General features: G+C 42.4%; 1 protein-coding gene and 1 pseudogene across 2 annotated transcripts; one reads left to right on the top strand and one right to left on the bottom strand.

Annotated features, from left to right (window-relative positions):
* Nucleotides 1-3,998: 3,998 nt before the first annotated feature.
* Nucleotides 3,999-7,605, top strand: LOC308416163 (cyclin-dependent kinase 4-like; annotated as a pseudogene). Its single transcript has 2 exons — nt 3,999-4,092; nt 6,706-7,605. The product of its transcript is annotated as a cyclin-dependent kinase 4-like (transcript).
* Nucleotides 7,606-9,887: 2,282 nt separating this feature from the next.
* LOC308416162 (putative sperm motility kinase W) lies at nt 9,888-16,275 on the bottom strand (the record flags this gene model as incomplete). Its single annotated transcript, XM_080942603.1, has 2 exons — nt 9,888-11,231; nt 16,180-16,275. The coding sequence occupies 2 exons, from the start codon at nt 16,273-16,275 to the stop codon at nt 9,888-9,890; spliced, it is 1,440 nt and encodes a 479-aa protein (XP_080798729.1).
* Between the last annotated feature and the right edge of the window lie 266 nt (nt 16,276-16,541).

The raw sequence follows: 16,541 nt of genomic DNA, 5'->3' as shown, positions 1-16,541 counted from the left end.
TTCATTTTCTTCCCTTAGAAAAACTTTTCCAAGAATTCACAATAAGGTTCAATCCCTGTGACCTATAAAGGGTTTGAGAAATACCGCAGTAGAGTTATTGTCTGTCTTCACAGGCCACCCTGGAAATAAATAAGCTATCCCCCAATTCACACAGACATAGAGACACACAGAGTCACACACCAAACACAAACACACAGAGAGGAAAAGATTCAGAAAGAAATAGAAACAGATAGAAATGGAGATTGTTAGTGATACAGAAAGAAAGACACACACAGACAAAAGGAATAAAAAAAGCTAAGAGACAGAAGAGAAAAAGAGAGAGTTAGAAACAAATGTAGAGATAGAAACCAAACTGAAATAACAGATAGATGTAGAAACAGAGAAACAGACAGACAGATAGACACAGTATAAAGAATAGACAATGAAAACTAAGTGAGAAAAATAAGTAAACAATTAAAATTCTTAGCAAGGTTAGATGTTCTCAGTGCCCATATAATCTGTTCAGATTAGGGTAAGTTCTGTAAGCATCATACATACCTAGCAATACTGAACTGGTTCTACTCAAAGAGGCACAGACTAATAGGAAATGGCATGAAAGGCTGACCACTTTGTTACCTTTTGTGGAAGGAGGGACTCCATAATTGGAAAAGGACCTAGCAGAAAAAAAAATAGCAAAAAGATCAACCTTGAGGCAAAGAAGCTTGATATGAAATCTTAATCTATGTATAGAAAGAATTAGTCAAGGTCATTGTAGAGACATCCCAGTGATGAGCTTTTGGCTGAATGAAAACAGAGATATGTGTAATGTGTGGAGAAACTGAGCAAGCCAAGGAGTTCACAGTTTAAGATGTTGTCTTTGTGTCTAGATAAAATCAGAAGCTGATTCCTTTAGTGTTGAGTCTGATAGTTCTCAGTGTTGGGAGCTGTACTTGCCACTGGGATCACATTTTGCTCATATAACTCTCAATAGAGCAGGAGAAGTGACCTGGAGGGGGGATCTTCACAGAGAAATCCTGTAGATGAAGTTCTCTTGTGAGCATATCTATAGAGGATCTGTTTGATTATCTTAATTGATATGGGAAGAAAACAACAACTTTGCCATTGCCTTCCATAGGCTTGTGTACAGAACACATAAATGCAGAGAGCTTTAGATGAGCACAAGCCTGCAAGTTTACATGCATGCATTTATCTCTCTCCGAGGTTTACTGTGGATATGACATAGGTAGCCCCTTTGTATGTATGCCTCGGTTTCACTGAGTTAATGCAGTAAAATCTGGACATGTCAAGTCACCTGGAAATTGCACTAAAAGGTTTTGTTTCAGATAGTCTCCATGATTCTAAAGCAATCCACAGACAACAGTGTAAGGCATCTGGTGGTTCACATTTCAGTCAAAGTTATAAAAATGTGGCTCCCTAGTCATGAGGAGTGGGACCAGGTGCATATTGCCTCACTCCAATTTTTGATTACCACTCATAATCTAAGACTCTCCCTTAAAGAGTTCTGTCAAGCATCAGAAAAACGTCTTTCTGTGTGTGCTGTATGTCGAATTACAGCAAAGAGTAGATTTCAGAGACTCTTAAACCCCATCCACTAATGTCCTGCCAGGAAATACCAATCATATTGAGAGGCAAACATTGTGCCACCATTTCACTGACATAAAATTAGTGAGCAACATAATTGGTGAAACATGGGTGAAGAACAAAGAAAGAAAGCACTCAGTAACTGGTGGATACCCAGATTTCTCACATTTAAGAAATAACCAATGACATGAACCACCATAACATCTGCACATAACCCTTTTCCAAACCCCAATCTGTAGAGGAGTTCAAGGTTTACACATTGAAATAAATGGCTACTTGATACTTGATGGTGGCAACCAGATAAGGGAGAGGGCCATACTGCATTTACCAGACTTTCATGCTACAGATGTTTGGGATGTTGCAGATGAGGTTTCTTGACTCATTGATGGTGGCTTCCGGTCTGGCAGATAGGGGCTATTGGTTGGCCTGCCAGGTAGCCACATTCGGCAACTTCTTGTGGGAAAGCCCCATGATCTGCAAAAGAGAAGCGAGAGGATGGAATACAATGGGATGAGAAGGACAGAGTTCCCAGTACCTTAGTAATGATTCTGCCCATTGCTTCCTGACATCCTGCCACTGTACTGAGTCTCTGGAGAGAAGAAGTATATGCAGACCAAAGGAAGTTCTCTAGCAATAACTACAGAGGTTCAGTTCTCAGAAGGAGAGGACAGCAGTGAGTTTGTGAATATGGAAGAACATTATAGGATGTTCCCATGTTTCTAGACATGTAGGTCAATTCTAGGTTAATGCCATTCAGAAAAGATTTAGAAAACTGTGGATGGAAGCCCAGAATATTCTTTCTGTGCAGATGAGTGATAATAAAATCTGAGAGAAATAGAAATGACTCTATCCTGTGGCTCCATCATGCACTGCCTCTAGGCATTAGAGAAGTCTAGCTGGTCAATGCACTGCATTAGTCAGTTTCATGTGTGACCACACTAAACACCATCTATGGAAAAGTAAGGTGGAATCTAGAAGACAATCAGTGAGAAAACTTTTTGTAAGTGATCTGCAAACTGACAAGTGAGCATCAAGTGTTCAAGAGAAGCATTCATCCCACATGCTGTTTGAAGAATGAAGAGAAGTAGGCCTTCACAGAAGATCCTGAAGAGTCTCCTCATGGTGCATGACACCCAGTGATCCCTCAGGACCTATCAGCACTTCAGAGCTCTAGTCATCCTAGAAATACTACTTACTTGGGCCGGGAATGAAGAAATGTTGGGACGTAGGTTAAGATGAAGCCATGGTGAGAAAGCCACATGGCACCTGTCCTTCCTCACCAGGTCTCTCCTTTCACGTGTAAACACTGTCTTCCCTGAGGAAGACAGGTTGGAAAATGGGAAACTCATATTTTCAGACATTGAACTAGATTTTGGGGTCAACAGTATTAGCTATAAAGCCAGTTCAAATTCAGATTTCAAGTGGTTGTGACTTCACTGAGAGAGCAGGTACAGACTTTCAGTTCAGACTGTCCTTGGCAGTAACAAACAGGGAAGGACATTGGTGCAGAGTATCAGCAATTTGGCTCCAGCCTGTGTTGCTTTGGTCAGGGATCCTCTTGACCCTTGAATGCTGTACTGAATGTCAGGATCTTATCTGGAGATGTCTGAAAAGACAGCATTGATAGAAGGTCTAAGCATACGTGATTTAGGCAGCTCAACCTACCTGTACCACACAGTCGCTTATTTCCATAGTTAATAAAGTCAGGGAGAGTAAGTTGTTGTGCTCAAGGGGACTGAGAGTCTGCATGGGAAATAAATAAACCAAAGGCTGATGAACAGCCAAGGTCTAGGTTTACCTCTGGTGACAGTTTTTATCTACACCCTTACCTGCTTAGAAGCTCAACATGAATATGTGAAAAAGGCGGAACCACATGCAGGAACACAGCATCCTTACATTTTCCCTCTGTCAGGATGGCCTCCTCGTCTTCTAACTTTCCCATCACCAGGACAAGAGGAGTGCACAGTTCATGCTTTTGGCTTGTTGTGACAGTCAACTCTCCCAGGGCCTGTGATCTGTGTAGAGAACACAATTTCACCAAAAGATGAAATACAGTAAATCCCTTTAGGGTGTGCACAGTATCACAAACACTCCTCAGTTCCACGTGTTCATGATGGCTGAGTGCCACATGGTTGCTCTCAATGTCCTCAGTTTCATGCCTTCTTTCTCTGCAGGCTCAGCCAATCAGAGCTGTCTTCTCAGGGACACTGTTTCCCAACCACCAGGACTAGGATGCTAACTCCATTTTCATTACTGTTCTTACCTCTTTTGATATGGACTTACCTCACCACCTTCATCTTCCTGAATGCAATGGGCTCTGTCAGTCTGTCAGCCCCTCGGACAAGGCATGTGTATCACACTGATGATCCTGGGATCTAGCACGTAGAGAAATCCTTGCACCTCACTCTGGTTATTGAATGGCAACTGACAAAAGAAGAGATCACACCACTTCAAATAGTCTAGAAGCTGGGAACACATCTCAGAGCCAGTCTTCACCCTTGCTCCTTGTGGGTAAGAATGAAGTCAGACCTGTGAAATGAAAATGGCTTCCATGGTGCTAGAGGAAGATTGGAGTAGGCACAGTCCAGGAAGTAACTCAACAGGTTGCAAGGCAAGAACTGAGAGCCTAGCTCTGGCAGACATCTCACACTTAGGAAAGAATTGCTAGGAAATGCAGTGACAGATGTCAGGGTTTCACCCACTGACTCATCTGTAGAGGTCCTTCTCTATTGTCCAAATTTTAAAGACTGAGAAGGAGGGCTGGGTGAGTGTCAGGGAGATAACAGTCCTGTCACTAGGAAAACACCAGCTTGCAATGAAAAACTGAAGAAAAGATCAGGAGATGCACCATGTAGCTTCCAGATTGGCCTCACATTAATTTTTGCATACAGCCTTCCACTGTCACAGGTATATCATCCTTTCTGCCTCCTCAGTGCCAGGAGCTAATTGTACGGCCAAGTCTCCTCTATGGATACAAAGCAATCATTACCTGAGTTTCAATGGCAGAAAAACCTTGTCAGCGGGTACTCCACTAAGACATGGAATTCTGCGTGAGATGGTGACATCACTGCAGCTTGAAGTGAAGGGGAACATGTCCATCCACACTTTCATCTCTAGGTTCACTCATACAAGCATTAGATTTCTCAGGAGCTTCTGTTGTCTGTGGGAACCATATCCTAATACCATGTCAGCACAGGAAGGAAATGTCTTCCTCTTGATGGAAAGAACAAATGGGGGAAGGAAGAGAAACAAGGGCCAGCTTATGTGTTCTATGAGAATGAGAGTTGCTTGTTCTTGGGGTACAGAAATTGAAGGACTGTGTATCAGATGGTTTGGGTAGCTATCAAAGAGGCCCTGTTCTTGTATGTCATTTCTTATATACCTGTTGTTTTACTGTTTTAGCATGCAGAACAAAAGTGTAGAAATCGAGTCCTTTGTTTATCTATAGATGCTGGTGTCAAGGCTTGGGAGATGTTCCACACTGGTATCACAACCACAGAGTTCGGGCCCTTGGTGTTCCTCTGAACTGCAGGGAGACTTTGAGGTGGCCCATTAGAGACTTGATCATTGTTCCTCTTCCAGGCACCAGATCAACACTATAGATTCCATTTGGACACTTGTCCCTGTGTAAAACATCCTTCCTTATTTTCTGCATAACTTGCTCAGGTAGCAGAATTTCAGTTTGTATTTCCAGTTCAGTGTTGTTATTTTGAGATGTGATCCTTAGCAACAATGAACCACAGCCCTCATAGTCAGGAATCCATGACCATCCTGGACTCACATGAACAAGCTTCTGTAGCACAGCACCATCATCTGCAGAGGAGACACTGAAGGAGAGAGAGGCATTGGATGTGAGGTGACTTAAACACAGGACACATTGGACAGTGGCAGGATCATCCCTATTGAGAATATACTACTGAATGTGACTTTCCTTGGAAGATTACAACTAGGATAACTGCCAAAGGGCTCAGGAGAACAGGGAACTGGGACAAGTTCAGAGATGAGAGAAGCAATGGACCCTTTACCTTTTCCAGAATGACTAAAAACTGCACATGAGACAGCCAGTGACTACTAAAAATTGTCAAGTCCATTGACTACTGGATGTCAGCATGTTGTGTGTCTGAAACGTAAAGGAACACCCGGGACTTTAGGATGGAGAGAGGAGAGTTCAGTTGTGCCAATGGTCTTTGTCTCATGCTGACTCTGGGATATAGAGAGTCCAGACCCTCTATTCCCTGTCTGAATTTGGTTCAGGATGACTCTAATGACCACCATGTGCAGATAAAGACAGCAGCAACAAGTCCTAGAACTGAAACAAATGGAGAATAGAATTGATTGGGGGAGGGAAAGTGGCTGAGCCTCCTAATAGATGCATGAGTTAAAACTTGAAAGGAGACAAGTTCAAGTTCTTCATTGTTCCAAGAGTGAGGAGGAGCTCACACCCTGAAGTGTCTTGCATGCATGCCAGTAAGGGACTGCCTCTGTCCCTCTGGGTTGGATACTTTTCTGACAATTTGGTCAAATTTAAGTCATACATTGTTTATTTTAAATTATGCCCTATTCATTTTTTCGACTCCACCTGATGTACATTTTCCTCATTATTTACTGAATGTAAGTGTTTAGGAAAGTATGGATTGGAGCTTAGCTGGGAGTAGGAAACAGGACACAGAAATCATAAAGAAGCCAATAGAGAGCACCCTTCACGGCCTCTATTGTTGTTTCTGTTACTAAATTTCTACCTTCAGTTACTATACTTGACTTCCCTCAGGATGGTTGTATGCATGAGTTTTAAGTTAAAAACCTTTCCCCACAGCCAAACACACCCCACTGTTCTCTCTGTTTCTTTCAGCAATGTAGAGGGAAAGGCTTTGATAAACACCTTTTGAATTGTAGCTCCAGATGAGGGCAGTCTTACCACAGAAGTCTCATGGGAGCTTCCTACATTATTAAAAAAAAAAATCTCAGCTGGGTACAAAGCCTCAGGTACTGGCTCCCAGGCCCAGATAAAAGCACACCTTCATTGCCCTTGGCCAAGCTTAAGATCCCCTTCTACATGAATGGCGACCATTTGATATGTACCCATGTCTGGTGTTGGTGCTTATGGGATGGTACACTAAGCCTGAGATCCCCACAGTGGCCACTGTGTGGCCTTCAAGTATTTGAGAGTTCCTAATGGAACAGCAGCTGGGAAAGTCCTTTCTCTCAGCACCGTTCATGAGGCAGCCTTGTTAAAGATGATGAAGATCTTTGAACATCCGAGTGTTGCATGGCTGATTGATATCTGTGCTACTTCCTGAACTGATGGGGACATCAAGTTCATCCTAGCATTTGAACATATATACCAGGACATGAGGACATACCTGCACAAAGCAACGCCACTATGCTTGCCATTTGAGACCTTTAGATCTGATGCACCAGTTTCTAAGTAGCCTCCATTATATTCATGCAAACTGCATTGTTCACTGGGAACCGAAGCCAGAGAACATTCTAGTGATAAGTAATGGGACAGTCAAGATGGCTGACTTTGGCCTAGCCAGAATGTTCAGCTTCCAGATGGCCCTCGTGTCTGTGGATGTTACCCTCTGGTGCTGGGCTCATGAAGTTCTGCCGTCTACTTATGCAACACCTGTAGGCATGTATCATCAGAGAGATGTTTCAACAGAAGCCTCTCTTCTGTGGAAATTGAAGCTGACCAGTTGGGCAAAGTCTTTGAACTTATTTGATATCCTCAAGAAGAAGACTGGCCTCCAGAGGTATCTTTTCCTCAAGGAGCCTTTGCCCCGAGAGAGGCTTGTCCAGCACAGTCAGGGGTGCCAGACCTGGAGGAATCTGGAGGACAGCTGCTGCTGGAAAATTTGACCTTTAACCCACAGAAGCAAGTCTGTGCCTTCCGAGGCATCCCTGCAGCACCAAGACCTGCACAAGGAGGAAAGCGACTGGAGTGAGAAGAGGGGCTGCCTGCCTCAGTTTCCAGACACTCGGTGGGAGGACCTGGATGAAGTGGCAGGCTCTGCCTACTCCTGAGGCCGTGCAGAGTCCTCCAGCTTTTTACAGAGATCATTTTCAGCCTTAAATGACAATCCCTCACTTCTCCTTATAGGTTTACCCCCCGGTACCTCCCTTTTTTCTACACTAAATGTCAAGTGTATTTGTTTTCTTCTCTTCCTGAATCATACTGGTATAGTTTTTATACAGAAAAATAAAAGCAGACAATGAAGTATGGTCTTCAAAAAACAAAACAAAACAAAACAAAGTCCCAGATGAATTGTTCTACAGAGATATGGGATAGCAGGTGAAGGAGAAAAAAATAGCCAGATCAGTATAATCATGCCCCTTTGTAGGTATGACTGGCCTCCAGAGGTATCTCAATCTCAAGGATCCTATGTCCCCAGAAAGCCTCAGCTAGAGCAGTCAGGGGTGCCAGAGATGGAGGAACCTGGAGCACAGCTGTTGCTGGAAGAAGACTTAGTGTTAGAAAGATAGCAGTGGTTAGGATGCAAATCTTCAAGATTCTTAGGAATAGAAGCCTTTTTGGATCATTCAAAAGATTTACAGCTTTTCTGGGCAAAGTGCAAAAGATGTGCTGTGTAACTACTCCCATCAAACCCACAGGAAAGCAGGTCACAGAGGCTGAGTGATCTCCCTCATGGAACACTCTGTCTTTCTGTGTTTTCTAAACCTCAGTGTGTGGTTCTTGAGCCCAGCAACGAGACTCTTAACACTGTCAGGCAGACAGAAGCCTGGACTTTCTTTTTTTCACACCTGAAGCCCACTTTCTATGTCTGCCAATGGCACTGCTGTCAGCTACATACAATGTCCCAATCCTTCTGGGGTTGACTCTCAGGAGGATGGCTAGTTCAAATGTTGCTGCACCTTTAGAGTGATACCTAAGGCACCTGGTTATTGTGAGAAACCATGAAGGTGCATCCCAGGTGTGCACATGTGTAGGAATCTGAATAGATGCCACTTTGAGTGTGGTGTGGCCTGCAGCGTAGCTGCCTGAGACAGCACATTTACTGAATGCTTAGGTAAGCCAGCAACAATGCTGCTGTGTCGGGAGGCTTCACATTTCTGTGTTCTGGAGCAGGCATTTGTTGTGCTCATGGGGAGCACATTTCTTCTTGTTGGTATCAGGGCAAGTGATGGGAGGAAAGGACAGTGTAGAATGTGAGAGGTGAGTGTGCTGGGAGAGTCAGTTTGAAGTTCTGTTGCCTTGAGCCTGTTGGCTGTGAAGATCCTCTGGAAGCTCGTCAGCCCTGGTTTCAAGATGGTTTGAAAGACTAGAATGCTGCTGTATGCCTAGGCTATGAATGCCACAGCGGAGAATAAGGTGACATTGTAACCATTTCATCTCAGAGGAATGTAATACACATAAGAACTTGGAATCCACATCTGATACCCAATGTAAGAAACATAGCAGCAATGTGAGTATTCACAGGGCTTAGTACACTGTGCTTGTCCAATTGAATTATAGAAAGACATTGATATGGCCACCTTGTACCTCAACCATTGTCACTATTTCAAGCACTAGGACTCCGAGCATAATCTCTTCCTGGATATTTTCCGCACAGACAACAGGTATACATGCCCCCTTTCACCCTGGCTGTACCCACAGACACTTGATGGTTACTGCTAGTTCAGTTGCCTTAGATCCCACCTAGGCATTCTCCAAAAAGGTTTTTTCTCAGATGTTAAGGATCAGGGTTTAATCCAGCTGGGATAGAAATAATTTCTGAAAATAAGCTTATAACACCCTCTAAGAGTGTGGTAAACCTCTAGACACTAAAGCATTAATAATTCAAGAGCTAAGAATGCAGCCTTGTGGCAATCCTTGGTATTTAAAAATCATTATGTTTAATCTTTACATATCAAGAAAACTTCAACATTTCCATATTACATTTATTTTATATGTATTTTATGCTCATCATAACTAGTAAATTTAGAGTACTATCAAACCTATAAAAATCAATTAAGTACTGAAAAAATATTTTCATATAGTTTTATGCACAAATGCTTTGAAAATCTGTATATTTATCTTTTTTTTAAAAAAATAAGTTTGTTTATTTTTTAAAAGACCTGAAAATCAATTGCAAATAAAAAAGAGAAAGAAAGAAATCTTGTCATCCCGACAGACTCCAAAAAATACATCTTTTTGATTTTTTTCCAATAAGAAGACATGAATAAAACAGAGACAATAAAATTCAGAGCTGAGATGCATCCCCACCTGGCAAACATGCTTACCTTCTCATCGGGTTTTTCTCACTACCTCTTCCAGGGGAGCCATTTTTTTTGGAGAATGGATGTTGTCATTTTTTCCTTCGTGCACAGGGAAAGCAGCAGATGTTGGAGAAGCGATTCCGTATCCACCTACGAAATTTCTTCAGTCGCCCAATCTTCTGACAGGGAGATGTTATTTCAATTTCAGAGTCTTGTGAAGTAGTCGGGAGTGTTTCGATTTCTAATACGTTGTTACACACACATGGGCCAGCCACTGCTCTTGAATGTGGGACACTGCTAGAAGCTCTGCTCTGCTTACAGGGGTAATGCAGAGCAATGGGAGGCAGGGACACACTCCTGGCCAACTTGTGTCCCGATGGTTTCAGTGGAACAGGCCCCTGCTCTCCTGAGGGCCTGATGTGGAGGAGGCCAAAGTTTGGCTCACTGGCCCTTCTCTTTAGGGGAAGAGTATGTGTTGGGGATGCGGATGGTGTAGGACAGGGATCCACAGCCTTGGCTGAAGAGGGAGATCCATGCTTATGCCCTAGGTCTACATGTGCTTTTAATGTTAGATATGCACCCATTGGTGCATCGTATTTCTTTTTGTGCAGGGAATTCAAAATCTGGATGGCATTGTATCCCATGTCACACAGCATATCAATGATTTTGAAGTCTGGGTCTATCTTGGTCGAGATGGTTATTTCGCACTTCCTCACCCATGGATGGTTTTCAATTTCTTCGATGGAAGGCCTCATCTCTGGGGGAACCGTGAGGACTTGGTGGATCAGGTTCTCCAGTTGTCCAGAGAGTAAACGTGGAACAGCATAGGTCCCTGTTAAAATATTTTTACTGATCTCTTTGATGGTCTCTCCTCTAAACGGGAAGAACCCTGCTGTAATAAAAAAGAGCAGCACGCCCAAACTCCACACATCCGCCTTCTTTCCCTCGTAGGGCTCCCTTAATATAAGCTCTGGGGCAAAATATATTCTGGCTCCACGTGGCACTTTCATTAATCTCCCAGGTCTGCATCTCCTGGCTAGGCCAAAGTCTATTATTTTGATATTACCTTTGGCATCTCTTACTATGTTATCCGGCTTGATATCTCCGTGTACAATATCTCGTTGGTGGCAGAATTTTATTCCCGAAACTATCTGTCCAAATGTTTTTTTTGCCTCCTCCTCCGACAGTTGGCCTTGGTCTCTTACTATTTCAAATAAGTTTCCTCCTGGGACATATTCCAATATAAAATGTATGTTACTTGCTGTTTCTAAGACTTGGAAAAGGCGAATGATGTAAGGATGTTGTAGTGTCTCCAATATTGCTCTTTCTGTCTGGATCCACCTGATGTTCTTCTCGCTAATCTGTACCGTTTTGATGGCAACCAGAGCCTTGGTTTTCAGGTGCCAGGCCAATTTCACAGTGCCAAATGAACCCTGGCCAAGTAAGAAACCCACATTATACTGACTTCCCAAAGTCTCTGTTTTTAAATTGCTGTCCATTAGGCTGTTCCCTGTGCTCTGGTGCACAGAGGTTGTGAGATAATACAACCTGAAAATGAAATATCTAGTCAACTCTGAATGAGTCCCACAGGTCACCCAAATCAGCTTCCTGCTCTATCTGGACAAAACTCACAGGCTAGTCCACAGTCTTATACTGAGGACATTCATTCTTCTATCACAGTGGTTCTTTGTGAGGTCAGAGCATGAACTTCACCATAGAGATAGGGTTATCCTGCAGTGTGGCTGTTTCCACTCTGAGCCACAGGGTTATTTCCACTTTCATGAAAATGAGACTATCCTCTATCATCTTCTTCAGCAGATCAAAAGACAGATATTTACTTCTTTAGAAGTTACAGGCTGCAGAGGGCATCTGCTGCACCAGGGAAGTGTTTTAAAGCTGCAGCCAGAGAGAGAGCTTTGGTCATCTCTGCACCCTCCAGCTTTTTAGGCTCTTGAGCCTCCAGTTAGAGGAGCAGCACCTGGGAGGTGCACTGAAGGTCCAATAAGAGAGCCCTTGTTTAGTCCTCTTCAGGATATTTATTGATTAATTTATTTATTCCTATCACTTTCCAAAATAAAGACAGTTTATGATGAGTGCTTGGACAGTTCAGAAGCCTCCCTCTGCAAATAAGGAGGCCCAATCAAAGTGCAATGATCAAACAGGAAGGAAGCACTGGGACTCAGAGCAGGAAGGGCCCTGGGCTCCCCAGTGGGAACCGTTTCTTCTTGCCTCTACTACTTTACTAAAACTCTTCTTCTTGCCTTTGTTCTGGGATCTGTTTCTTTTGTTGCAACCTCCCATTCTTCCTCTGAACTTTGTCTGAAGTTCCTCCTCCTCTTCACTGTTCCTGCCTGTGTTTCTGATAGTTCCTGCATCCACAATGCTGTCCCCTGAAAGCACCATGGCTGCCATCCTGCTTACCTCTGCCATCTAGATAGTCTTCCAGAGTTCCTTCCCAATGGTGGGTTCCTGGTCCCTGGATCAGGCAGGGCAGGGGCGCACTTTCTGTGTGCTCTCTGCAGAGATTTCTCTGACCCCTGGCTAGTCGGAACCCCTTCTCCTCAGGCTTGTATCTCTGGGTCTCCGCTGGTCCTCGTGAAGACTCCACATTCTTTGATGAACAGCTCTGAACCACCATGTCTACCTTAGGCAGTACCAGTGGTTGCCACCAAGACTCGAAAATTGCCATTGAAACACCCTTCAGTGTGATTTCCTTTGGCTTCTTTGTAATGTAGCCATGTACAGACTGGACATCGTGCTTTATGAATGTGTTAGGCAACAGCTCCTTGACCTCCTCCTTTTTATCAGAGAAGATGGGTGTGTGCCATAGATGACCACTGTGCACTCAGATCACATCCCCAATCCCCACTGCCCTCTCTGTCCTGTGACACTTAATCTCCAGGTGTCCACAGTTATGGCTGCTTCCTGAGTCTTCATCCCTATCAGGTCCAGCTGTTTGTGTGCACATTTTGTGTATTTCTTCAAAACATTAAAATCCCATGAGGTCAAGTTTCAGAGAAAAGGCAGTGTTTGGGGGTTGTCTTCAAAAGCTTTCTTATTTGCCACACATAAAATTTCGTCCACTTGATTAGCAAAACCCATATCCAAATAGTATTACCACAACCTGGGGTTCCGAACAGAAATCACCCCCACTATGCACTCCTTCAAAATGACCACCTTAGGTAGTTCCAACCGAAGAACAAATTACTGATAGCTTTTTGCTGATGTCACTGTAGTCTCTGGTCATTTGATTTGCTAGTTCTCTTCTAGGTCCAGGAATAGAAGTTTTTTTTTTTTGTAAGTTGCTTTTCTATACTATCATATCATTGGCAAATAGTGATACCCTGACTACTTATTTGACAAGTTGTATCCCCTTGATTCCATTTTGTTGTCTTATTGCTCTAGGTAGAAGATTGAGGCCTTTTTGGATAGATACAGGAGAGTGGGTCTTGTTGACTTCTCATTCATCTTATTGGGATTGCTTCATGTATCTCTCCATGTTATTTGATCTTGCCTGTTGCTTTGCTCTATGTTGCTTTTATTATGTTTCAGTTTGTGCTTTCAATTCTCGGTCTTTCTAGTACTTTTAACATGAATGCCTGCAGTATTTTGTCAAATGCATTTTCAGCATCTAGGGAGAGAACCATGTAATTTTTTTCCTTTGGTTCATGTATGTAGTGGGATAATTTAATATATTTTCATATATTGAATGACTCTTACATCCCTAGGATTAGGGCTAATTGATCGATTATGGTAAATGGTGCTTGAGATGTTTTCTTGGATTGAGTTTGTAAGAATAGTAATGTGTATTATTGGAACAACATTCATAATCAGAATTGGTCTGAAGTTTTCTTCCTTTGTTGGGTCTTTGTGTGGTTTAGGTATCAGAGTAATCATGCTTTCATAGAATGAATTAGGTATTGTTCCTTCTAATTCTACTTTAAGGAATGATTCTATTTTCTGGAATTCTTTTTTATGGAACACATGGAGTGTTGATGTTAGGTCTTTCTTGTAGGACTGGTAGAATTCTGCTCTAAAGCCATCTCTGTTGGGCTTTTTGAGTTGGGATGTTTTTAATACCTTCTTCTATTCCTTAGGGGATATGGGACTGTTTATATAGCTTATCTGCTCTTGGTTTAACTTTGGAACTTGCAGTCGTGAAAATAATATATTTCATCTAGATTTTCCAATTTTGTTTAGTAGAGACTTTTGTTGTAGGATCTGATGATGTATTTGAATTTTTTGGGTTTCTTGTGTTACTCTTTTCATTTCTGATTTTGTTAATTTGGATACCTTCTTTGGGTCCTTAAGTTAGGCTAGGGATTTATCTCTCTTGTTGTTCTCAAAGAAACAGATTTTGGTTTTGTTGATTCTTTGTTTCATTCTCTTTGTTGCTATTTGGTTGGTTCTGGCCCTGTGTTTGACTATTTCCTGGCATCTACTACTCTTGTGTGTGTTAGCTTCCTTTTGTTCAAGAGTTTTCAGATGTGCTGTTAAATTGCTAGCTTAAGATCTCTCTGATTTCTTTACCAAGGTACATAGTTCTATTAATTTTCCTCTTAGCCCTGTTTTCATTATGTCCCATAAGTGTAGGTATGCCGGGTCATCAGTTTCATTAAATTTCAGTAAGTCTATAATTTCTTTCATTATTTTTTCTCTGGCCAATTTACCACAGAGTAGAGAGTTGTTCCGTTTCCATAGATATGTGGGTTTTTCTGGTATTTTCATTATTGTTGATATCTAGTATTTGTCAGTGGTGATCTCATAGGATGCACTGGACTGTTTCAATAAACTTGTATTGTTTGAGGCTTGTTTTGTGACCAATCATATGGTCAATTTTTAAACAGAAACCATGGCCAGATAAGAGGGAGATATTTCTTTTGGTTTTAGGTTGAAATGTTCTGTAGACACTTGTTAAATCTATTCGGTTCATGACCTCTCTTAGTTTCATGGTATCTCTGTTTAATTTCTGTATCAAAGTCCTGGACATTAATGAGAGTGAGGTATTTAAGTCTCCCAGTATTATTGTGTGAGATTCAATGTGTGTTTTGACCTTCAGTAAAGTTTCTTTTATGAGTGTGGAATACTTTGTTTTGGGGCATCAATGTTCAGGGAGTGTTTTTTTCTTTCTTTTTTTCTCTTTTTTTTTTAATGTCTCTCTCCAGCCTCCCATGCTAAAGATGTACAAAGTATGTAGTCAGAGCCTAAATAGTTATTTTTGTGAAGAAGTTCCTGACACAACTCTCTCCACAGTATAGTGCTGTTCATCAATAGATTCTCTTGAAGCAGGGTAGGACCATCTAGAGAAAGGGCTCCTGGAAAGATCATTTCTGTTAGTGGAGATGATCTTATTTTGGTTTCCAGATCTCCTGTCCCAGGATTAATCATCACTGGTCATTCCAGCTTTAGGATGACCTACTGCCCTCCACTGGTTGTCATTCTTGCCTGCACTTTCATGAATAACTTAAAAAAGAGTCATAGACACAGCCAGAGAGAGTCAGAAAGAGAACGAGAGGGAGAACTAAATATAATGTTTTGGAAACAAAGGAATAGACATTTAGTGTAAAGTTCTGTAAATAAGCACTTTATATATTTTTAATTTTATGCCAATCTGTGTGGCATGGTGAGAAATCACACTGTCCCATGAGATTCTATGGAGCAAACCAGGTGAAAGACCCTCATCTAGAGTACCTTTACCTGAGGAGACCCCAGGACCCAAGAACCAGCTGAGACCACTGGATGCAAGTCACAAAAGGGTTTATTGCTCCCACACAGGTGTCCGTGGGTGACAGCCTATTTGGAGGACTGGCACGCCGGACAAAGGGACAGTTTTCTTTTCATAGGGCTTGTGGGGCAGATGTGAGGGACAGAAGCAGAAGCATAGTTACAGGGTTCTAATTGGTTAGTTTAAGTGTGGTCAAGGAGTGAGTCTAAGGACACGGTTCCAAAGACACTGCTCCTGGTGTCAGCTGGGGCTGCAGTTTTTCTGAGAATAGCTGCTTTGTGCTTCTCTGAGAGCAGTTGCCTTATAGGGCTTATTTGGGGGCTTTCTGTTCTCTGTCTGTTGCAAGCTGGCTGCCCATCAGTATCTTGTTTGGCCACCTGGGTCCATGACCTGGCCCGCCCTGTGTGCACAGCCTTGAAGAAATGGCGTTATTGTTGCTAAGCGGGGGTCTTTCATAGGGGCTACATTTCATCCACTGAACAAGCATTTGTCCATGCAGGAAGAATATATTTAATCAAAATGGACAAAGATAACCGATAAGTTAATCTTGAATTTCAATTTATTCCTATAAGATGATATGGGTGTGCTAGCAAGACAATGCAGTTGAAAGACAGGATGCTCTTTCACAGGACTCACATGGTGGTTCCAGGCCCTACATTGTGGCTAACAACATCTTTAATCTCCAGGTCCAGTGGATGAACACATTCCTCTATTGTCCTCACATACCAAGGGCTGGAATGGCCTGCCGTCATGTAGGCAAGGAAAACACTCATTGATGCCAAGTGAAAATTAAAAAAAAAAATTAAAAAGTAAAGAAAAAACATAAGTTCCTGCCTTAATGGGCAGGAATAAAAGAAACATTGACTACTAGAAAGCAAACAGGTTAAGAGGAGGACATGTCAGTCCTATGGCTTTTTCCTGGGTACTCCCCTTCTTGTCCACATTACCTCTCACCTACAGAAAAATCTAACAAAGATCAATTAGTGCTTGTAGAACTCTTGACCTCAAGACCTGCTTT

Source organism: Micromys minutus, assembly GCF_963924665.1.
Source record: "Micromys minutus genome assembly, contig: SCAFFOLD_744, whole genome shotgun sequence".
In the NCBI taxonomy this organism is placed as follows: domain Eukaryota; kingdom Metazoa; phylum Chordata; class Mammalia; order Rodentia; family Muridae; genus Micromys; species Micromys minutus.
The sequence above is the reverse complement of the archived record's forward strand: the minus strand, read 5'-3'. Positions and strand labels throughout refer to the sequence as shown.